The sequence below is a fragment of the Notamacropus eugenii genome, chromosome 4 (genome assembly GCF_028372415.1).
Source record: "Notamacropus eugenii isolate mMacEug1 chromosome 4, mMacEug1.pri_v2, whole genome shotgun sequence".
NCBI classification, from domain to species: Eukaryota; Metazoa; Chordata; class Mammalia; order Diprotodontia; family Macropodidae; genus Notamacropus; species Notamacropus eugenii.
This window is the reverse complement of record NC_092875.1, coordinates 25785669-25810702: the sequence shown is the minus strand read 5'-3', so window position 1 is coordinate 25810702 and position 25034 is coordinate 25785669. Positions and strand designations below refer to the sequence as shown.

The 25034-nt window shown below is 39.0% G+C and overlaps 1 protein-coding gene across 2 annotated transcripts in view; it reads left to right on the top strand.

Annotated features, from left to right (window-relative positions):
• CCDC60 (coiled-coil domain containing 60) overlaps positions 1–25034 on the top strand; it is a 208319-nt gene that overhangs the window by 160053 nt on the left and 23232 nt on the right. For both annotated transcript variants that reach the window (XM_072600299.1, XM_072600300.1), the window contains 4 exons: positions 8463–8703; positions 14040–14124; positions 15865–15933; positions 19489–19542. In XM_072600299.1, the coding sequence (XP_072456400.1) occupies positions 8463–8703; positions 14040–14124; positions 15865–15933; positions 19489–19542 (449 nt within the window). The remainder of the gene's footprint in view (positions 1–8462; positions 8704–14039; positions 14125–15864; positions 15934–19488; positions 19543–25034) is intronic.

The window sequence follows — 25034 nt, the reverse complement described above, 5'->3', positions numbered from 1 at the left end:
TTGTAAGTCGATGTATTTTATGCATTAAAACCATTATTCTGAGAAGGCATCCCAGGCTTCACCAGACTACCCCAAAGAGACGGATGCCACAAAATCAGGTTAAGAACCCATGAACTCAATGACAGCGAAAGCCCCTCCCACCCCAGACAGTATTGCAGTGCCTCCCTCTCAGGGTTTTGCAAAGAATGGGCTTCATAAACTTTTAAGTGCTATGTCAGTATAAGCTATTATGATCCTCTCCTAAAATTCTGTTTAGTCATAACATTCTTTGATTCCAAGATCCCTCCCAGCTCTCAAATTTTATTTTCCAAGGTCTGTCCTAGCCCTTCCATTCTGTTAGCTCTAACATCCTATATTTTAAAGTCCCTCCCAGCTCTGATATCTCCTATTCTAAGGCCCCTCCTAGATCTGACTTGCACTCATTGTCATTAATGTCAGAGTTGTTTTTAAAGGCAGCCTCCCTATATTGACAAGACCAGAAGTACTGGGACCATTCAGGGGCTGCTACCAGGTCTTATCAGCATGGGAACCTTGCTTGACTTTCTCTGTTTCCAATCTGGGCTGGTGGTCCTCTCCTTGGACAACATGAGGGGCTCACCTTTTTAGTATCAGATTTAATTCAGCCATCTCATTGGCATGGCCCACGACTCAGAACACCTGAGCCCAGAGACTTGCCAGTCTCTGCCACCTGGGCAGCAGGGTCAGCAGGCCTGAGCCATACAACCTGGTGATACTCCAAATTCCAAGGCCTCTCCCCCATCCAACATTCAAGGCCCCCTGGCATTTTTATAATTCTCCTTATCCCCAAAGCCTCTTGATTTAGTTGTAAAAACCTAGACTGAGCAATCAGGTCTCCAGCCACATCTGGGCTAGAATACAACAGCTGCTTAACACCACCCAGGAGTTAAATACAAGGAAGGAGAACACCGTGTTCATCCCAGAAACACACTGGCAGGGACTTGAGTCAGCTCAAATCCAGTCATTTCAGCAGTTCTTGAGAGCCCACTCTCAATTCCCCCAAACTCAGGAAGTCAAAAGAAGGGCTGGCCCACCCTTCTGCTACACTTTGTTTTTCCCTGCCACCATAAATGAAGCGGGAATGTTCAAGTTTCTGTTGAGGATGGCTGAACAAGTATTCATTCATTAACCACCCTAGCTAGAAACAGCTACTGAGGGAATCTTCTCTGAAATCCTGGCTCCAAGGAGGACTGGCCTCCTCAAAAGCCTGTTGGCCATTAAGAATTCTAGATCTTTAAGAGATTGTCTGCTTAACCCTTAGTTTCACAGGGGAGGAAGAGGTTAAGTGACATGCCTAACACCCAGCTAGTTAGTAGAGAAAGGCAAAAGCTAAACTCAGGTCTCAAATTTCTCAGGCCCCAGGGCACTTTTCACAAGCTGATTTGATAACCTAGCTTTTCAAGGTCAAGCGAATACAATCTTTATTTTTTTTCCCACCAGAATCAGAAATTAATTTCCTGCAGCGTAGGGAAGGCAGAGGCAGTGTGGGCATTTATCACCTGATGCTCTCTCTCCCCCGGAGTTGGGAGCTTTGCCTATAGCCCCTTCATCTGGGCAGGGTCTGGCCCATGGGAACATCCCAAAGTGGAGACAAGATTGATACAGGGGACCTGGATCCACATAAGCCAGGTGGGGCTTGAACCCCAGCGTTCAAGGTCCTCTCTTTCCTCTTTGCATTCGTGCCTATTAAAAGTCTTGGGGCCATAGAAGGAGGTACAGAATCAAAGGGCTCCAGTGGAAAGAGTTCTAGATTTATAAAATCAAAAGACGGAAATTGAAACGCCATCTCAATGACCATTCACCAGCTGTGTGATGTTGGTCAAGTCACCTGTCCTCTCTGGGCCACCATCTGAAAAATGAGTAAGTTGGACTAGATTCTCTTCAGCAAACATTTCTTAAAGCGCCTATTACATACAGGTCCAGCTTCTGAGAAGACAAAGACAAAAAATACCTAGTCCTGGCCCTCAAGTAACTTCCATTCTCTTGGGTAGGGAGAATAAAACACAAGTTTTCAAGTAAAAGGGAGTGATCATAAAGTCCTATGGAATCTCCCATAGCAGGAGGCATCTAAGCTTTTCTTTGGAGGAAGCTAAGAACCCTTGAAGGCTGTTAAGATCATAGATTCACAACTGGAAGGAACCTGGGAGACTGACCAGTACAACCTCTCATTTTACAGATCTGGAATTTAGGGCCTAGGGAGGGTAAGTTTTTTTTTACTTTGGACTCAAGGTCAAACAGGTATTGAGTAGGTCAAGGCAGACCTTCCTTAGGGCAGCTGGAAGGATAAATGCACAGAGCACAGGACCTAGAGTCAGAAGGCCATTCTCCGACACTTTATAACTGTGTGACCCTGATCACTTAACCTCAAGTTTCTCATCTATAAAATGGGAGTAATGATAGTGTTTAGCTCCCAGGGTGGTTGCGAGAATCAAAGGAGATAAAAATTGTAAAGTGCTTAGCATAGCACCTGGCCCATAGTAGACTGCTACATAAATGTTAATTATTGAGGGAATTGTGGAAAGATTGTGGAATATTTATGCAGGAAATTACCTGGCTCTCCCAAATTCCCTCAAAAGAAACTGAAAATAATGTGTCAAATTTTAGAGTGTAGGATTTTAGAGTTTTATTTTAGAGCAACAGAAATAATTAAAAGTCAGGGAAAGCAATCATTAGGAAAGCCTAATATAACTTGGGAGGATGTTTAGAAAGATCTGATCTCCAAGGAATGGTCTGGTCTCTGTGTCAACAAGCAGTGAACCCTGGGGGCAACTATGTCAGGGAAGCTGAGGCTTTAAGGAACTTTTACCCCATGCCAGTGTGGGAGTTCAGGGTGTGATCAGGGGAAGATGGCACTGGAGGTGGGGCCCAGGTGCATTGACCAGACTCAGTCCTGGGCTGTGTCTTCTGGCAAGAAGGAGCAAGCATATGCCAATGAGTCCAGTCTCAGAGGGGCAGAGAGCTCTGTGATCATTCAAAGGAGATCTAAGTCCCTAGTTTCAGTTCCACGGCAGAGGGGCAAGCTGACTTATGGCCTCTGGCCAGTGGTACATTTAGGGGGAGGAGGGGAAAGCATTTGCTGTGCTGTGGCACTGGCACTGCAGACTCTGGTTGCCCACTCAAGGAAGAAGAGGAATACCTGAGATAACTCACAGACCAAGGCATGAGGCAGAAGAGCAGTGACCACAGCTGGCCTTGGATATAGAATGCTGGAAAAAGTAAAAAAGTCACAGACTTCCAGAGAGAGCCCTGAAAACAATAGCATGCAAAATTTGAAGTCTAAGACATTATCTCCCACATCGTGGGAGTAGAGCTTTGCCCTAACATAAAGTTCAGTGACCAAGGAATGAACTGTTTAAGAAAACTAGTAAACAAGAAAGAACAAAAAAACCTGACCATGGAGAGTTACTATGATGATAGAGAGGATCAGGGTTCAACCTTAGAAGATAATGAAGTCAAAACAGCTACCTGTAAAGCTACAAAGAAAAATGTAAAATAATCACATGCCCAAAAAGAGTTCTTGGAAGAGCTTTAAAAGGACTTTAAAAATCAAATAAAAGAGGTAGTGGGAAAATTAGGAAAAGAAATGAATAATCCAAGAAAATCAAAAAAATATGAAAAGGAAGTCAATCAATTGGAAAAAGAGATTCAAAAACTTTAAGGAGAAAATAAGTCCTTAGAAATTAGAATTGGGCAAGAGGAAGCTAATGACTTCATAAGATGTCAAGAAATAATTAAGCAAAATCAAAAGAATGACAACATAGAAGAGAACTTGAAATATCTCATTGGAAAAAAAAAAACTGACCTGGAAAACAGATCAAGGAGAGAGAAGAATTGTTGAAATATCCGAAAGTTGTGACCTGAAAGTCATGATCAAAGCAAAAGTCTAGACACTGTACTCAAAGAAAATGTTAAGGAAAACTGATCTGAAGTTTTAAAATTAGGGGGTAAAATAGAAATGGAAAAAAAATCTATTGTCACCACTTGAAAGAGATCCCAAGATGAAAACTCAGAAGAACATTATAGCTAAGTTTTAAAGCTCCTGGGTCAAGGGGAAAATATTACTAGCAACTAAAAAGAAATAATTCAAATATTGTAGAGCTACAGTCAGGATAACACAAGGTTTTGCAGCTTCTACATTAAAAGACCAGAGGGCATAGAAACGATATTCCAAAGAGCAAAGGACCTAGGTTTGCAACCAAAAATAACCTACTCAGCAAAGCTAAGCATAACCCTACAAGGGAGAAAGATGATATTTAATGAATTTAATGAAGACTTTCAGGCATTCTTGAAGGAAAGACCAGAACTGAATAGAAAGTTTGATTTACAAATACGAAAGTCAGGAGTAACATAAGAAAGTAAATATGAAAAACTAATCATATGAGATTTAATAAGCTTAAACTGTTTCCTACTAATATGGTATAATGATATTTGTTACTCAAGAATATTATCATTTCTAGGGTAGTTAAAAAGAGTATACATAGAGAGAGGACTTGGGGTTGACTCAATTATGATGGAATGATCCTAAAAAAAATAAATTGGGTAGGGAGAGGTAAAATGGAGCAATGATGTTATGCAAACAAGATGTGAATGGAAGAATTTTTAGAGGGGCAGAGAAGATTGTCTAGAGGGTGGTCAGCACAAGAAACTTACTCTCATCAAAACTGAGTTAAAGAGAGAATAACATGTACATCTAGTTGGGCATAAAAGTCTTCTTAACAGAGAAATAGAAGGGCAAAAGGATAGGAAAAGGGGGGACTCTTAGAAGGGTGTATGGACTGGGGAGGGTAGTGGTCAGAAGCAAATTAGACTTCTGAGGAGGGATAGAGGAAAGACAGAGATAAAGAGAGACAGATAGACAGCAAAAAAAGACAGAGATAGAGACAGAGAGAAAGAGGGAGAAAGTAAAACATTTGGGGGAAATTGGATGGAGGGAAATACACTAGTAATTATAACTTTAAATGTGAATGGGATGAACTTACCCAAAAAATAAAAATAGATAGCAGAATGGATCAAAAACCAGAACCTGACAATATGTTATTTACAAGAAACACATTTTAAAATGAGAGAGACACATATAGTAAAAATAAAAGGCCAGAGCAGAATTTATTTTATTTCAGCTTATGTAAAAAAATATAGGGGCAGTAATCATGACCTCAGACAAAGTTAAAACTAAAATAGATTTAATTGAAAGAGATAAGAAAGGAAATTACATTATGTTAAAAGGTACTATAGATAATGAAGTAATGTCAATTGTAAGCACATATGCACCAAATGCAAGATCATTCAAATTTATAAAGGAAAAGGTAAATGCATTACAGGTGAAAACAGCAAAATTATAATGGTGGGGCACTTCAACTTTCCTTTCTCAGAACTAGATAAATCCAACTAAAAAATAAATAAGAAAGAAGTCAAGGAGATGTGTATATGGTACACATTTAGAGAGAACTGAATGGGAATAGAAAGGAATATACATTTTTCTCAGTAGTACATGGTGCCTTTGTTAAAACTGACCTTATATTAGGGCATAAAAACTTTATAGTCAAATGTGAAAAAAAAAAGCAGAAATTTTAAATGCATCCTTTTCTTTTAAATGCAATAAAAATTACATTTTAAAAGGGACCATGGAAACATAGACCAAAAATCAGTTGGAGACTAAATAACCTAATCTTAAAGAATTGAGTGGGTCAAAGAACAAATCATAGAAATGATAAATAATTTTATTAAAAAGAATGATAATAATGAGACAACATACCAAAAGTTATGGGATGCAGCAAAAAGTAGTAATCAGAGGAAAATTTGTATTACTAAATACTTGGATTGATAAAAACAGAGAAAGAGTAGATCAATCAATTGAGTATGCAATTTTTAAAAAACTAGAAAAAGAACAAATTAAAAATCCCCAATTAAACACTAAGTTGGAAACCTTGAAAATTAAAGGTGAGATTAATAAAAGTAAATGTAAGAAAACCATTGAATTAATAAATAAAACTGAGTTGATTTTTAATAAGAAAAAATAAAATAGATAATAAAAAGATAATTGGTTAATATGATGTTTAAAAAGAGAAAATCAAATCATTAGCATCAAAAATGAAAAGGGTGAATATACCCTATTAATGAAGATAAAATTAAAACTATCACTAAAAGTTATTTTGCCCAATTGTATGGTAATAAATGTAATAATTTAAGAGAAATGAAAGAATACATATAAAAATGTAAATTGTCCAGATTAGCAGAAAAGGAAATAGAATAGTTAAATCAATTTTAAAAAAGGAAACCAAACAGGCCACAAATGGACTTCCTAAGGAAAAAAAAAAAGATGGATTTACCAGTGAATTCTATAAACATTTAAAGAGCAATTAATTTCAATATTAAGTAAATTACTTGGAATAATAGGCAAAGAAGTAGTCCTACCAAACTCCTGAAGCAAATATGGTGCTGATACCTAAACCAAGAAGAGCAAACAGAGAAGAAAAATTAAAGACCAATTTCACTAATGAATATTGATGCAAAAGTCCTAAATAAAATACTAGCTAGGAGATGACAACAATATATCACAAAGATTATACAATGTGACCAAGTGATTTTTATACAAGAAATGCAGGGCTAGTTCAATATAGGGAAAACTATTAACATAATTGATTTTGTCAACAGCAACTAAAATAATATGATTTTATCAATAGATGCAGAAAAATACAATATAAAACACTTGAAAGCATAGGTATACATGGATTTTTCCTTAAAATGATGAGAAGCATCTACTTAAAACCATTAACAAGAATTATCCATAATATGGATAAACCAAAAATCTTCCCAGTAAGACCAGGCATAAAAGAGGGATGCCTTTATTATCACTAATTCAATATTGTACTGGAAATATTAGCAATAGCAAAAAGAGAAGAAATTAAAGGAATCAAAATGGGCCATGAGGTAATAAAACTATCCTTTTGGCAGACAATATGATGATATACTTGGAAAATCAACTAAAACTTAAGTTGAAACCATTAACAATTTTAGAAAAAGAGCAGGATATAAAAGTAACCTACATAAATCATCAGCATTTTTATATATCACCTACAAAGCCCTACAAAAAGAGATAGTAAGAGATATTTCATTTAAAACAACCATAAACAATATAAAATACCTAGGAATATACCTTCTAAGCCAGAAACTATATGAACATAATTATAAAACATTTTATATAAATAAATTCAGATTTAAATGACTAGAGATATATTCATTGTTCATGGGTGGGCCGAGCCAATATAATAAAAATGACAATTCTACCTAATCTACCTATTCAGTGCCATCCCAATTAAACTACCTAAGAAGTATTTTATTGGGCTATAAAAAATTAAAAAATTCATTTAGAAACAAAAGAATATCAAAGAAATTAGTGGTAAAAAATTTTTAAAGGTCTAGCAGTATCATATCTTAATCTGTATTAAAAGGGGGTAATTATCAAAACTATATGGTATTAGGTAAGAAATATAAGGGTGGATCTGTGGAATAGAGTTAGGTAACCCTGTGTTTGATAAATATGAAGATCTATGCTATTGGTATAAGAACACACTATTTGGTTTAAAAAAAAAAAAAAACTGGTAGGAAAACTGGAAAGCAGCCTGGCAGAAACTAGGTAGAGACCAATATCTTACACCATTACCAGGATAAGGTAGGAATGGATACATGACCTAGACATAAAGGGAGATATCATAAGTGAATTAAAAGAGCATGAAACATATTACCTATCAGACGTATAGATAGAAAAACTTATGAATAAACAGAGAGCATTGTTAGATATAAATAGATAATTTTGATTATGTTAAATTAGAAAGTTTTTATACAAATAAAGCCAATGTAGCCAAAATTAAAAGGAAAGCAGAAATTGGGGGAAGGGGGGATATTTTATAAATAATTTCTCAGATAAGTCCTCATATCTCAATGATATAGAGAACAGAGTCAAATTTCTAAGAATGAGTCATTCCTCAATTGCTAACTGGACTGCCTCAAAAGAAAATAAGCTCCCCATCACTGGAGATGTCCAAGAGGCTATTGAATGTCCATTTACTAGGGGTTGGATTCAACAAACAAAAAATGTTTATAAGTACTTACTACATATAAGTACCTACTATGTGCCAGGTCCTGAGCTGGGTACTCAGAAATCGAAGACCAGAATGGAAGAATCCCAGACCTTATGGAGCTTCCCATTTAGGTACCTAAGTTCAGCTGGATGGTCTCAAGGTCCCTTCCTACATGAACCCTTTCCAACTGCCAGTCTCTTCTCCCCCATTAATTACCTTTATTTATTTTATGTATGTGTATATGTTGCCACTTTTTATATAGCCAGGCACAATTTCATTTGCTTGTTGATCAACTGATTGACTCCAACCCTTATTTCCTTCCCCCATCTGACTGTCATGAAAATTTCTTTTCTTTCTTCCTTCTAGTCCAAGAAATATAAAATACCAGGTCCTCGAATCATAGCCAGCCGGAAGCCAAGTCGGAGGGCATCAACCATCAGCCTTACCCGCACAAGTGGAGGGTCATCTCCTCAGAGTAGCATGCTGTCAGTGAACCCTACTGGCTCAGATGAGCCCCAGAGCACCGTAACCCTGGGAACCAGCAGCAAAGACCTGGAAGACAATGAGTCCTCATCCACAAAGCAGGATGAGGAGAACATCCCTGTCAGTGAGTGCCACATCTTATCCCCCAATGCTTTCTTCTTTCTCCTTCTATCCACACTGTGAACCAATCCTAAGGAGAAAAAAAAAGTGTTTATTACCTGGGAGACACCAAGAATGGTGGTGTAGGGAACATGGAACTTGATTGAGTCATGAGAGCCGAGTTCAAGTCCTGACTATGATTAACCCATTGTCACACAACTGGGATATGAAAATGTAGACACATTTCCTCTACCCTCACAGGGATGCCCCTTCAAGACAGTTGTGATGGTAACAGTGGATAGAGTTCGGGGCCTGGAATCAGGAAGACTTGAGTTCAAATCTAGCCTGAGCAAGTCACTTTATGCAGTCTTCCTCAGTTTCCCCAACTGTAAAATTTGAGTCATGATAGCACCAACCTCCCAGGGTTGTTGTCTAGATCAAATGAAGTAATATTGGTAAAGTTCTGATCACAGTGCCCAACGCACAGTAGGTGCTTACTAAGCACTTGTTTTCTTCCTTCTATGGTCCATAGGCACAAATATTTAAAATAGAGGGCCCTTTTAGAGCACAGGATTTAGAGCGAAAAAATCCAGGTTCAGATCCAACCTCTGACACTAATGATCTGTTTGACCTTGACAAGGCATTTTCTCCTAAAATGAGAGAATTGCCCCAAATGGATGCTGAGACCTCCTCTGTCCAGAAGTTTATTTCCTTGACCATAGTGGCATGTAGAATGACCACCCTCTGCCAAAAATGAGATTTCCCTGGTGCAGTACGTTTGCTCTTTTGTAACTTGGCATTAGCACCGGGGTTAATGCTCTGACTTTATCACACACTGCATCTATAAAATGAGGAGAGTGACACCTACCCTGCCTGCCTAGTGGGGTTATTCAGAAGAATTTGCTTTATACAGCTATGGAATGTCCCAGAAATGAGAGCCATGGTTATTTCTGCCAAGGGCCAGGTCTTGAGGGAAAAGTAAGACCTTCTGAGACAGTGCCCATTAAGCACAGTACCATATCTCTTTTTCTTTTTAAACTGGACCTGTGATTTCATTGGATTGGCAAAGGAAAGTCTATGTGAGCGACTCCCTCTACCAATTCAGTTTAGTGTCTTAGAGGATCGCATAGCTTTTATATATGTGTGTGTATGTATGTGTGTTTATGTGTGTGTACATATATGTATATATGTGTATACATATACCTAGATATGTATGTATACATATATGCATATGTGTGTGTTCACATATGCACATATGTGTAGATAGATAGATAGACAGATAGAAAAATATCAAAGGCAAGATCTGAACTCGAGTCCTCCTACCTCCCAGACTAGCTCTCTATGTGCTATATTATATTAGGCTGTCTTACTTTGCTCATCAAAGGGGATTAATAATATTGATTAAGATGAAATAACCTTTATTTCTCTTTGCCATCCCATTCTACAACTGATCATTTCACCATGAATCCATTAGGTATCAAATTCTCCCCCACCGCCCAAAAAAAATTCAGCCCATAAGACAATGAAGGAACTAGGGTTTTCAGCCCGAAGATGAGGATAGTCTGGGAGGAATGTGGTTCCTAGCTGATTTCAGTGATCTGAAGGGGATAAGCCTTGCTCTGATCGATCCCAGAGGAAAGAACCAGAAATAATGGGTGGGAGTTAACAAGAAATAGACTAAGGCCAACATAAGGAAATTTGGTGTAGTGGCTAGAGTGCTGGACCCGGACTCAGGAGAACCTGAGTTCAAATACTGGCAGTCTGACCTTGGTCAACTCCTGTCTATCTCATCTGTAAAATGGGCATGATAATATCTGCTTTCCCTACCTCGTGGGGCTGTTGTGAGTAGTCATAATAATATATATGGCTTTAAGACAGGCCTGCACAACCCATACCTCACCAAAGGATTTGAACTCACTCTGTACCACCTAGCTAGCTTCATCAGTGACACATTTTAAAAAAAACAAGAAAATAAAAATGGCAGCTGTTTATACAAGTTAAATGGTTAAGAAATACATAATACTGGCAGCATCTTTAGCCTTTGGGTGCTGTTTGGTCTCAAATCTGAAAGGTTTGCTGGATGCTATGGGATAGAATCTGTGGTTTGGGCCAGTCTTCTCTGCTCATAGCTTCTACTGCATCAGAAGGTAAACAGTTGAAAAAGACCTAAGGTTGTTCTTGAAGTGGTCATCAGAAGGACTGCAACCTATGAGTTATTATGAAGCATCGCCTTTTTCTGCATTCTCACTGTCTCTCACAGACAATATCTCAAATTGTTCCCTAATATATCAAAACCTTAGAACAAATTCATGTTTTCAAAACAAGTCTCATAACAAGGCTGATGGTAGATCTGAAAATAATCTACAAGGAGATTATAGTTGAATCCATGGGAGTTGTTGCTCAGTCATTTTTTCAATCACATCTTTGTGATCCCACTTGGGATTTTTTTAATAGATAATGGAGTAGTTTGCCATTTCCTTTTCCACCTCATTTTACAAATGAGGAAACTGAGGCAAAAAGGGTGAAGTGACTTGCCTAAGGTCACCCAGCTAGTAAGCATCTGAGGCCAGATTTGAACCTTAGAAGATGAGTCTTCTTGATTGCAGGCTCAGTATTCTGTCTGCTGTACCACCTACCTGCCCTCAGAGAAGACCAAAACAGAGTCTCCTACTGTTCATGGGCATAATATGGATAAAGAGCCATCCATGGAAAAAGAGAAATAGTTGTTAGGTAGGAAAGCCAGAAGAGGTTGGTGGCCTGAAAACCTACAGCAGAATAGAGAATGATCCAACCACAGAGAAACCGAGAAGGATGAGGACTGAGAAAAGGTCATTAGAGGTGGCCAGGGCAAGATCACTGGCAACTTTGGAGAGAGAAGTTTGGGTGGAATATGAAGTCAGAAGCTGGCTTGTAAGGCATTAAGAAAAGGAGTAAGGAAAAGGAATGGAGGCAACTCAAGAAATTTAAACACAAAAGATCAGAGAGATATAGAATAAAAGCTGTTGGGGATGAATAGATATCTAACGAAAGTTGTTCAAGGATGGGGAAGCCATGGACATGTCTGAAGGCAACTGGTAAATAGGAAGGAATGAAAGATTAGTGAAGGAATAGGGATGATAGTGTAGATGATCTTTTGGAGAAAAAGGGCTGTAATGGTCTTGCTTCTCAGTGTCAAGTGGTTTGGCTGAAACTAAGGCAACTGGATTTGAGTTGGTTTCTATAAAGCAGCCATTCTCAAGCTCTTTTTTTGGTCTCAAGACCCCTTTAAGTGCTTAGAAATTATTAGACCGCCAAAGAGCCTTTGTTTATGTGGGTCTATATCCACCCATAATAGAAATTAAAACTGAGAAATTTTTAAATAGTTATTCATTTAATTAATTAAATTGTTTAATTAATTTAAGTAATTATTTTGATTAATACTTTAAATAGTTATTAATTTATTTAATATAATAATAAATCCATTAGATGTTGACATAAATATTTTTATAAAAAGTGACTATTTTCCAAGAAAAAAATTAGGGAGGAAAGTGGTATTAACTGAACACAGAAAGGGGCTTAATAGAAAGCAACTTGATTCTCATACCTGCTTCTGCATTCAATCTATGGTAACATGGTGTTTGGATTGAGGTATTAAAGAAAAATCTATCCTCACCCAGACTGGTAGTTGGAAAAGAGAGGAGTATTTTAATAGGTGAAAAACATCATAGAATTATTATGAAAAATAGTTTTAACCTCATGGGTTACCAAAAGGGTCCCGGGGAACCCCAGGGTGCCCATGGTATGAGAACTGCTGCTGTTAAAGCCATCAGCCACCCCTCCTCTGGCAGTTCCATTTCCCCCTGCAAGCCTTCCCTTTAAACAAAGGGGCATGAGCACCAGCACCAACACTGTGAGCACTTCCCCAGTGTGTTTACATTTCTATCCCTTTCACCATCAGTGAACATCCCACTTTGCAAACCAGCTTTGAATCCCCTCCCATCTCAATTTTTTTTTTCAGGCTAGACTCAGGGAACGGGCAGGCCCTGTTCTTATTTTGTGCACATCAAAGCTCAGCTATGTGATAGATGAAGCCCTGTACTTTTGGGCACAGTCCCTGCCCAAAGGCATTCTTTTCAAGTACAAATTGGTGGCTGGCAAGAGGAAATGTGGAACCTTATAAATGATCCTCTCAGAGAATGTTTCCCAGCTTTCCAGGGAATCGGGCTGGCTCTCATCAATTGGCATTCCAAACACTCCTGTGCGAGGTGCTAGACGCTGGGGGGGATAGGGAATAGTGAGCCAGGGAAGGGAAGGGCAGAAATTAGAAAGCTTCACTTCCTCTGCAGGTGACACTTTCAAAGGGGAAGGACGGTGAAGAAAGCAGTCAGAAGCCTCTAGATCCACAGCGAATTGGGTCTGGAGTCAGGAATACTGAATTCAAAGCTCAGATACTACCAATGTGATCCTGGGCAAGTCACTTGACCTCTGTTTGCCTCAGTTTCCTCAACTGAAAAATGGGGATTATAATATCTAACATTTATATAGCACTAAGTACTTAGGGGTAACCAGGTGGGGCCATAGTGCAAAGAGCACCAGACCTGGAGTCATGAAGAGTCGTCTTCCTAAATCCAGGACTGGCCTCCAATACTTGCGACTTTGGGCAAATCACTTCACCCCGTCTGCCTCAGTTTTCTCATCTGTCAAATGAGCTGGAGAAGGAAACTGCAAACCATTCCAGTATCTTTGCCATGGAAACCCCAGTGGAGGTCATGAAGAGTCAGACACAACTGAAAACAACTGAACAGCATAGAGTGATGTCTTATCTGTCTATATGTGTCCCACCAAGAGAATGTAAGCCCCTTGTGCCTAGCAAAGTGCCTAACACAATTTGTTGTTGTTGTTTAAACACCACATCCATGATTTTCATTTGTCTAGGGAACTTCCAGACTGAAAATAAACTCTACCGAACAGCTCAGGGCCTCCTCTGAAATTAGTTTTAGACTGCTGTTTCTAGTTCTGAGAGGTTAAGTTAATTTAAGGTAGCCTACCCAGGGTCACAAAGCTTGTATGTATCAGCAGTAGGGTTTGAACGCAGATCATTCTGAATTCAGGCCAGCTTCCTATATACATTGTACCATATTTCCTCTTTTACCTGGCATACTGTGGACATTTTATCATCTTTTCTTGAATGGAATTAAATGAAATGTGAACTCTCTCTCCTGGAATCACTTCAAGATTGTAGTTGCTTGATGATTTAAAGATGATGTAACAACCCTGGGAGGGAGAGAAAGGCAAGGTCTGAATGAACGCTATAGCCAGGTCCCACATTCCTGCCACTTGCTTCTTTCTGTCACATGGGATGACATCTCCCACTTTCCTCAGGTCTTCAGAAGCTCATGGAGATGGTACGTGAAGATGCCCGGAGGACAGTCTTTGCAGAAGAAGATTCCTACAAAAAGTTTGCAAGGTATCGTACCCCGCTAGTTGAGAAAAGGTTGGGGAGCAAGTTCCCCTTTCCTTACAGATCCATACGGAGGTGAGACGCTGCCAGGGTTGGCCAAAGCCCCAGAGACATTGAAACTGAACATTGGGGCCACCATTCACCACAATCCCCTGGTTTTTTGGCAAACACCCAGTCCTACTACTAAAGAACAGAGACTTCAGGATAAGGGGCAGAGGCTCCCACAAATATACCTGTCACCAAGCAGACACACCTAAGGAGGGGCACACATTTAGGAAATGTGTTATCTGGACGGTGGAGATGCCTCAGGCTCTGATATTTCATAGTTGTTTGGTCATTTTTTCAGTCATGTCCAACTCTTCATGACCTCATTTGGGATTTTCTTGGCAGGTATACAGGAGTGGTTTTGCCATTTCCTTCTCTGACTCATTTGACAGATGAAGGAAACTGAGGCAAAAAGGGTGAAGTAACTTGGCCAGGGTCACATAGCTCGTTAGTGTCTGAAAGTAGATTTGAACTCAGGAAGATGAGTCTCCCTGATTCCATGCCTAGCACTCTATCCACTGAGTCACCTAGATGCCCCAATATCCAATTGTTTAGGGTCTTCATGTGCATAGGAAGGAAGGGGAAGGGAAAAAGTAACAAATAAGCATGTAAGCTCCTACCATGTACTGGACACTGTACTAAGTGCTTTATAAGTATTTCATTTGAGGATAAATGAGTTAGAATGATAGTCCCATTTTTCCTGTGTGAGCTTGGATTCCAGGTCTTATAATACTCCACCCTCTACATATAATCCCTGTCCTCGTCAGGAAATGACATGGGATTCTGCCACTGGAAGGAACCTCAAGAAGGAATCTGGAGGAAGTCAGCTAGTTTGTCCCTTGTCTTAAGCCAGAACAGAATTTAAGCAGTTTGTTAGGGGGCTTTTTTGGACTCAATCATGTGATTTCATGGTATAAGAAATTCCCATTAAAGAAACTCCCTCCACCAATGCAGTTCAGCCATATTCCATAACTTATAGTCCATGAGTGTTACCTGGCAAGCTGAGAGGGTTGCACAGGCATTATGTATATGAGGAAAGACTGAAATCCAGACAGCATGGCACAGTTACTAGGACATAGTAGCTCATTGGAGGTCTTCACAAAAAGTCTGGATGACTCCTTTTGGGGTCCTCCAGCAGGATCCTGGCCCTTTCAGAGATGTTTTTATGGGGGCTACTTGTCAGATAGATAAGGGTCAACTATATGGCTGCTGAGATTCCTTTCAGTTCTGGGATTCTAGGATGCTGATTTGCAGAAAAAAATTCTATAATTCCTTCATGGACCCATGAGATCCATTGGCCAAGCAGCAGTTCCAAACTTCAGATAGAAAGTGATCCCTGAAAACAACAAATGAGCATTGTCTACACTGTGTTGTATTTTTGTTTTGTTAATTTTTTTTTGATCTGGTTATTCCAACTTGACTGCGTCCTTATAGAGGAAGCTTCAGACTCACAATCAGGAAGATCTGGTTTCAAATCCCCACCTCAGACACTTAGCTCTGTGACCCTGGCCAAGTCACTTAACCTCTCTTTTGCCTCAATTTTCTTATCTGTACAATGGGGATAATAATAGCACTACCTCACAGGGCCAGTACAAAATCCATAAAAAGAAGAGGCTAGATTTGGTGGCCTTTAAAATAAATTCCAAGTTCCATCTCTATGACCCTATGACCATGTTAAGAAGAAATTTCTTTGTCTTACAGCACCGTGTCCATCCTCAAGCCCTCCCTTAAGAGTGACATGGCTTTACGGGACTCTGCTCTAAAGTCCAGGTATGTAAATGTGATGTGTACTACACACCACTGGCTAGTCAGCCAACAGATGTTTATTAAGAGCATGCCATGTGCTTAATACTAGAAATACAAATACAGGCAAAAAGACAATTCCTGCCCTTAAGGAGCTCATATTCTAATGGGGAACACAACCCATAAGAAGAGAATTGGTGACTCACAGGAGCATGATGGAGAGCTCCAAAGAAGTAAAGACTGCTGGGAACTGGCATGGGTGACCTCTTTAAATGGAGGTTCCAATCAGAAGGAAAAGTCTCAGAGGCAGAGGTGAGAGCCATCCTGAATCAAGCAATCAAATAACACGCACTAATTAAGCACCTACTGTGTGCCAAGCCCTGTACTAAGTGCTGGGGATATAAAGCAAGTCAAAAGACACCCCTTCCCTCAAGGAGCTTAAAATCTAACAGAGAAAAAACAAACAAATACGTACAAGCAAGCTAAGTAAATGAGAGGTATGAAGAATTGAGGATGGTAGTCAGACTGTAAACCTGAGTGACTGGGATGATGGGGGTTGCCCTCATAGCAGGGAGGGGTGTCCAACCCCATGCTAGGAGGTCCAGAATCTGGGGGCCAATCCCTCCCTTTGTGTACCCCCTCATCTTCCCAGTGAGTGGCAGGGCATGAAGTCAATGATAGCCAGAGCCTGATGCTACAAGACAGTCAAGTTCAGGTCCTTTTGATCACAGCTGAAGTGTAAGTCACTTTATTGGAAAGGCCACAGTTGGCGAGTAGAAATTATTACTAAAAGGACCAGATGCATCAATTGGTGCAAAACTTTTATTAGAATTATTATAACATATCTCTATTTTCTTTGTCTTACAGATTTAAAACATCATGCTCTGGGTCAACTGACACAGCTTAGTACTTCTATGTATTCTTTAATACAGGTTCTACTTAAAAGTGAATAGGGTCTCACTGCCCTCTAGGGGTATTTTAGAGACTGTCTAATTTTACAAAAAATCAGCCATTTAAAAAAATTGTTATTAAAATGTAAGAATATTTTAATTACACTTTTTATTTTGCACAAACAGTAGACAGGAGTCTACTCAGCTCTGCCCACATGACTTAAATCTAGTTGGAAGGGGCCATCCTCTTAAGCCTCTCTATTCTCCCTTGCCCACTACACCCACTCCCACATTGCTGTCCCCAGATCTGGCCTCTTTCCTGATCTCCAGAGCCATATTTCCCTCTAGACTACTCCCTGGATCTCCTCCTGGCAACCTCAAACTCGGCATGTTCCAAACTGCACTATTCAGCATGGCTAAAGACTTGTTTATCTTATAGGCTTCCCTCTGTCTGTGACATTATTTTCCCACTCCCATGATCAAACCTTGGTGTTGTTTTCAACTCCTATCTCTTTCCCTTACCTGCTCCCTTCTGGTCAGTTTGCAAGTGCTATTAAGTCTTCTTCCACAACATCTTTTTGCATTGATCCTTGGACAATTCACTGAAAATTCCTGGCCCTCAGTTTCCTATTCTGTAAAATGAGGGACTTGATCTAGATGACTTCTAAGGTCTCTTCCAGCTCTCCATCTATGACCCTCTACTCTACTTTCATTGTCCTCACCCTAGTTCTATCCCTACTTACCTCTCACCTGGACTATTGCAAAAGCCACCTCCTGCCTCTCATCTAAAGGTGTCCTAATGGATGCTTAAGGTCAGTTGGAGTCAACAACTCAACAGCAGTCAAAAAAAAATCAAATGTGATCTCAGTTTCACTGAGGGTCATGGTGTCCAGAACTAGGTAGAGAACATCAGCTTTCTGTCATTGTCAGATCTCACCTGGACCATTGTAGGTTCATTCATTTAGACCTGAGGCTTGGTAATCCAGTCCCTTCATCTTACTGGGCCAGAGAGGCCAAGTAACTCACATGGGGTCAGGTAGCTGGTCCATGAAGGAGTCAGGATTTGAACCCAGATAGATCTTCCTGACTGCCAAGGATAGCACTGTAGCCACTATACCCTGAGTTAAATTCTAGGTAGGACATTTTAGGAAGGACTTTGGTAAACTGAAGAAAGACCAAGGGTAGTCAAGAGGCCTCAAGATCACACTTCATAAGGATGTATTTAAAGAGCTATGGTTGTCTAGGCTAGAAAAGAGAGAGCCCTCAGCAAAGGAACAAGCTAGCTGCTTTCCAGTGTCGGAGGGGAGAGCAGATGAAAGATGACCAAACAATTTCATGCTGTCTTGAGAAGGGATCAAAGAAGGAGGGGAAGAAAATTTAAAATTTATGGAAGTGAATATTGAAAACTAAAAATAAAAAAATTGAAAAATAAATAAGTGAAATTTTTAAAAAGATGGCTGAAAAATGAACCATGGCATCACAGAGAGGCCTCTTTCAACTCAATCCAAAGAAAACTTCCCAAAACTTGACAGCACTTGAAGAGTGGGCTGGGCCACCTCAGTTCTTCCTCCATGGAGGTCTTCAGGGAGAGACCAAGTGCCCACTTTGGAACTACTTTCCTTTGGAGTAGGGGGTAGATTTTCTACCCTGGCATGACCTAGACCAGATGGCTCCTGAGGACCTTTGTAGTTCATGGTATCTGTGCTTCTGTCTTTTGCACATAGGGATGGAAGGTACCTTAGAGATTTTCTAGGTCAACAGTACCCCCATTTTACAGATAAGGAAACTGCAGACTGGGGAGGGGTGACTTTCCCTGAACTCCCCTTGTATGTTAGTGGCAGGGCTGGGAAGTCACTCAATCCTGTCTCAATGGTGCTGGCCCTTCCTAACCAGGTCTCCTCAACGTGAGTTAAAAGGGTCTCAAAGGCCCCAAAATTCTTCTCCCAGGTCAGCCAAGGTATCTTCTCCACTCTTGTTACCTCTCCTCTACCTCAAAATGATGACCAGTAGAGTTTTTAATAAGTAAAATAAGAGGAAAAAAATGGATGGGGGACATTTCCTCCCATTTAGCAAGACATCTGATATCTGAGCTCCAAATCAATGGGCTTAGAGAATGGGGAATTTGAAATATAGAGGTTCTGAAGCTTCGGGTCTAGGGTGGGGGAAATGGAGCACTGGGCATGAGGTCAAGGGGCAATGGTCCCCAAGGAGATATTAGTCATGGGACCTCAAGTCAAGCTATTTAACATATTTACAGGTTTATTATGCCCGAAGATATATAGATCCTCCATTGTTACACTGTGTGTTCAACCCTGTGCTTTAACTCTTAAGATTCAAGAGAAACCTAAAATGGGACCCCTATCCTCAAGGAAGTTTACCAGACAAAGAAAAATATGAGATAAGGTGCTAAGGGGAAAGCTGGCACTCAGGCAGAGCCTTAAAAGGTGAACACTATGTAGGCAGATTAAAAAAAAAAAGGAAGGCACTCCAGGAGGGCAGAACAGCACAGGCAAAGGCTAAGAGGTGGGAATGAGCCTGGAATGTTCCTGAAAAGGACAGAACCTGACTTGTATATTGTGACTACTAGTTCCCCTCACAAAAATCAAAACAACTCTGAATCAAAAGAAGCACAGAGTCAAGCAAGAAGCAAATTTTGCAAAATTTAAAAGATTATCCTTCCTTTATCTTACAGCATAACTGATAAATCAAGTAGCAGTAGCACAGAGAGTCTCCGGAGACCTAAAAGGTAAGCAGAGTATGTATATGCATGTGTACATGTGTGCCTGCATATGTGTAAGAATGCATGAGTCAATTGCTTGCCAAAATGTTAGCTTTAGTAATTGAGACTCAATTGTATTTCATCAGAAAAGAGGAGGGAAGGGTAAGAAAGAGAAAATACATCTGAGCGTCATAGGGGACCAAGACTCAAAGTAAGTCTTGAGGGAAAACAAAAGAATGCAATCTCAGGCTGCAGTAAGAAAGCATGCCCAGAAAGGAGCAGGTAACAGTCTGGTTCTATTCTGCCCTTATGAACTTCATTTCAAATATTATCTTAGTTCTGAACTCCACATCTTGTCAAGGATATTGATAATCTGGAGAACTTCACGTCAAATCAACAAGCATTTAGTAAGTGCCTACTGTGTGTCAGGCACTGTGGTAAGCACTAGAGATACAAAGACAGGGAAAAGTAGTCCCTGCCCTGAAGAGTTTACAATCTAATCCAGGAGAGAGCTGCAGAATAAATCAAGTGTGGTCTTAGAGAGGAGGTCACAGTATTAAGGGAGCTCAGGACATGGTTCTTGCAGAAGGTGGGATCAAATATAAAATCTTCTGGCATTCAAGCCCTTCATAACCCAGCCCTCCCTACCTTTCCAGTCTTCTTACACCCTCAGCCAATCAATAGGTCCCAGGCCAAGCCTTACTTGATCATGTTATGGGCCCTGATTGGCTCAGAGTGAATGTAAATAGCAATTGTTTCTGTTTTGGCCAGAAACTCTGAGGGTTTTCCCCTCCCAGATTGATTTTTTTTACCAGGTCAAAAAGGTCATTTTGGCCTCATTTCTTACCTGGCCTTAATCATTGAATGAGTGTTGCCTCAGACAAACTGAGGCCTGTTAAAGAACTTAGCTTAAAAAGTCCAAGTCCCCCAATGCATCCTGGGCCATCTCCAGTCCTCCTAATCTACATCTGGCCACTGAACCCAGATGACTCCAGAGGAAAGAGGCTGGTGACTTTGTTCAACCCTGCCTCACTTATATCCAATTCATTTGCAAGTCATAGCATCACCTCCTTGATGTCATGATCCTCTTCAAGAATGAAGGACAAAAGATAGAAGAAAATGTAAAATATCTCATTGGAAAAACAACTGTCCTGGAGAATAGATCCAGGAAAGAATCATTGGCCTAACAGAAGGCCACAATGAAAAAAAGAGCCTGGACAATATCTTCCAAGAAATTATCAAGGAAAGCCTGGACAATATCTTCCAAGAAATCATCAAGGACTCAGAAGTCCTAGATCCAGAGGGCAAAATAGTCATCAAAAGAATCCACTATTCACATCCTGAAAGGGATCTCAAACTAAAAACACCAAGGAATATCTTTGCCAAATTTCAGAACTGTCAAGTGAAGAAGAAAGTACTACAAGCAGCCAGAAAGAAACCATTCAAATATCAAGGAGCAACAGCCAGGATCACACAGGACCTTGCAGCTTCTACATTAAAAGATCAAAGGAATTGGAATATGGTATTCCATAAGGCAAAGGAGCTGGGACTACAACCAATGATCAATTATCCAGCAAAGTTGAGCATAATATTTCAGGCAAGGAGATGGACATTCAATGAAATAAGAGATTTCCAGACCTTTCTGATTAAAAAGGCCAGAACTCAATAGAAAATTTTACTTCAAACACAAGTCTCAAGAGAGGCATAAAAAGGTAAACAGGGAAAAAATGCTTGTTACTCAATATGGGCAAACTGTTTACATCCCTATAAGGGAGGATGATACTTGTTAATCTTGAGAATTGTATATTTATTATGAAATATAAAAGGGATGTACATAGATAGAGGGAGCAGGTATAAAATAAATGATGTGATGATAAAAATGTGATTCAAGGGTGCAAAGGGATTGTAACAGGAGATGTGGAAAGAAGGAGGCAGAAAATGGTAAATTATATCACAGGAAGAGGCACAAAATTATATTACAATATATGGAAAGAGAGCAGGGAGATGAGCATTGTTTGAGAGGTACTGTCATCTGATTTGGTTCAAGGAGGAAACAACAGACTTAATTAAGCATATAAATCTAGCAAGCTCTACAGGCAGTAGGAGGGGAAGGGGGAAAGAAAGGGGAGGGGAGGCTAAAAGGGAGGGAAGAAATGGTAAGGGTAAAGGGGAGTGAAAGGGAAGGGGGATGGAAGAAGGAAGGGAAGACTGCGAGGGGGGTCAAAAATTAAAACTATTGTGGAGGGGAAGGGAGAACTAAAAGCACAAATAGTGGGAAAGAGGATGGAAAGAAAGACACAGATAGTAATCATAACTGTGAATGAGAATGGGATGAACTCTCCCATAAAATGGAGATGGATAGTAGAATGGATTAAAAACCATAATCCAACAATATGTTGTTTACAACAAACACATTTGAAAGGATGGGATACACACAGGTAAAAGGTTGGAGCAGAATACATTGTGCATCATCTGTTGTAAAAAAAAAAAAGCAGGGGTAGCAATCCTAATCTCAGACAAAGCAAAAGCAGAAATAGATCTAATCAAAAGAGATAAGGAAGGAAATTACATCCTGCTAAAAGGCACCAAAGACAACGAAGCAATATTATTACTAAACATATATGCTCCAGGTGGTATAGCATCCAGATTCTTAGGGGAGAAGTTAAGGGAGTTACTGGAAGAAATAGACAACAAAACTGTACTAATAAGGGGTCTCAACCTTCCCCTCTCTGAACTTGATAAATCTAACCTTAAAATAAACAAGAAAGAAGTTAAGGAGGTGAATAAAACTCTGGATGATAGTTCTTTGGAGAAAATTGAATGGTGATAGAAAGGAATATACCCTTTTCTCAGCAGCACATGGCACATATACAAAAATTGACCATGTACTAGGGCATAAAAACCTCACAATCCAGTGCAGAAAGGCAGGGATAGTCAATGCATCCTTCTTAGATCATAATGCAATAAAAATTACATGTAATAAAATTCCATAGAAAGATCGATCAAAAATTAATTGGAAACTAAATAATCTAATCCTAAAGAATGAGTGGGTTAAACAACACATAGAAACAACCAACAACTTTATTCAAGAGAATGACAATAATGAGACAACCTACCAAATCTTATGGGATACTACAAAAGTACTTCTTAGGGGAAGCTTTATATCTTTGAATGCCTACATGAATAAAATAGAGAAAGAGGAAATCAATGAATTGGGCATGCATCTGAAAAAGCTAGAGAAAAGGTCAAATTGAAAATACTCAAGTAAATACCAAATTATAAATACTGAAAACTAAAGGAAAGATTAATAAAATTGAAATTAAGAAGACTATTGAACTAATAAATAAAACTGAGTTGATTTTATGAAAAAACCAATAAAATTGATAAACCTTGGGTCAATTTGATTTTAAAAAAAAGAAAGAAGAAAACCAAATCACCAATATCAAAAATGAAAAGGGTGAACTCACTTCCAATGAGGAAGAAATTAAAACAAAAATTAGAAATTACTTTGTCCAATTGTATGCCCATAAATTTGACAATCTAAATGAGATGGATGATTATTTTAAAAAATATAAATTGCCCAGATCAACAGAAGAGGAAGATGAATACTTAAATAACCCCATCTCAGAAAAAAAAAATTGAACAAGCCATCAATGAACTACCTAGAAAAAATCTCCAGGGCCAGATAGATTTACAAGTGAATTCTATCAAACATTTAAAGAGCACTTAATTCCAATACCATATGGATTATTTGGGAAAACCGGGGAAGAAGGAGTCCTCCCAAATTCTTTTTATGATACAAATATAGTTTTGATACCTACACCAGGAAGAGCCAAAACAGAGAAAGAAAATTATAGACCAATTTATCTAATGAATATAGATGCAAAAGTTTAAATAAGATTTTAGCAAAAAGAATACAGCAACTTATCATGAGAATACTATATTATGATCAGGTAGGATTTATATGAGGAATGCAGGACTGGTTCAATATTAGGAAAACTATTAGCATTATTGATCATATCAACAACAAGACTAACAGAAACCACATGATTATCTCAATAGATGCAGAAAAAGTTTTTGACAAAATACAACACCCATTCCTATTGAAAACACTAGAAAGCATAGTAATAAATGGAACTTTCCATTAAATAATAAGCAGTATCAACCTAAAACCTTCAGCAAGCATTATATATAATGGAGATATAAGCTAGACAAATTTCCAATAAGATCAGGGGTGAAACAAGGATATCTATTATTACCACTATTATTCAATATGGTACTAGAAATGTTAGATGTAGCAATAAGAGAAGAAAAAGAAATTGAAAGAATTAGAGTGGGCAAAGAAGAAGTTAAGTTATCACTCTTTGCAGATGATATGATGATATTCTTAGAGAATTCCAGAGATTCAAGTAAAAAACTACTTGAAATAATAAACAGCTTTGGCAAAGTTGCAAGTTACAAAATAAACCCGCACAAATCTTCTGCATTTCTATATATTACTAACAAAGTCCAACAGCAAGAGATAGAAAGAGAAATTCCATTTAGAGCTACAGTAGACACTATAAAATATTTGGGAGTCTACCTGCCAAAACAAATCCAGGGACTATATGAATACAATTACAAAATACTTTTCGCAGAAATAAAGTCAGATCTAAGTAAGTGGAAAAACATCAGCTGTTCATGGGTAGGCTGAGCCAAAATAATAAAAATGACAATTCTACCTAAATTAATTTACTTATTCAGTGCCATACCAATCAAACCATCAGATAATTATTTTCTAGAGCTAGAAAAAATATATCAAAATTCATCTGGAAGAACAAAAGGTCCAGGATATCAAGGAAACTAATGAAAAGAAATGCTAGAGAGGGTGACCTAGCTCTACCAGATCTCAAATTGTATTATAAAGCAGCAATTATCAAAACCACTTGGCACTGGTTAAGAAACAGAAGGGTAGACCAGTGGAATAGTTTAGGTACTCAAGACCCAGTAGTCAATGAATATAGCAATCTACTGTTTGACAAACCCAAGGACCCCGGTTTTGGGGATAAGACCTCACTGACAAAAATTGCTGGGAAAACTGAATAACAGTGTGGTGGAAACTAGGCATAGACCAATGCCTGACACCGTATACAAGAATAAAGTCCAAATAGGTACATGATCTAGGTATAAAGATTGATACTACAAACAAATTAGTTGAACAAGGAATAGTGTATTTATCAGATTTATGGAGAAGGGAAGAATTTTTGACTAAACAAGGGATAGAAAGCATTATGAAGTGCAAAATGGATAATTTTGATTACATTAAACTGAAAAGCTTTTGCACAAACAAACCCAGTACAACCAAGATTAGGAGGGAAGCAGAAAACTGGGAAAGAATTTTTGCAACTAAGGTCTGTGATAAAGGCCTCATTTCTAAAATATCTAGAGAACTGAGTCAAATGTACAAGAGTACAAGTCATTCCCCAATTGATAAATGGTCAAAGGATATGAACAGGCAGTTTTCAGAGGAAGAAATTAAA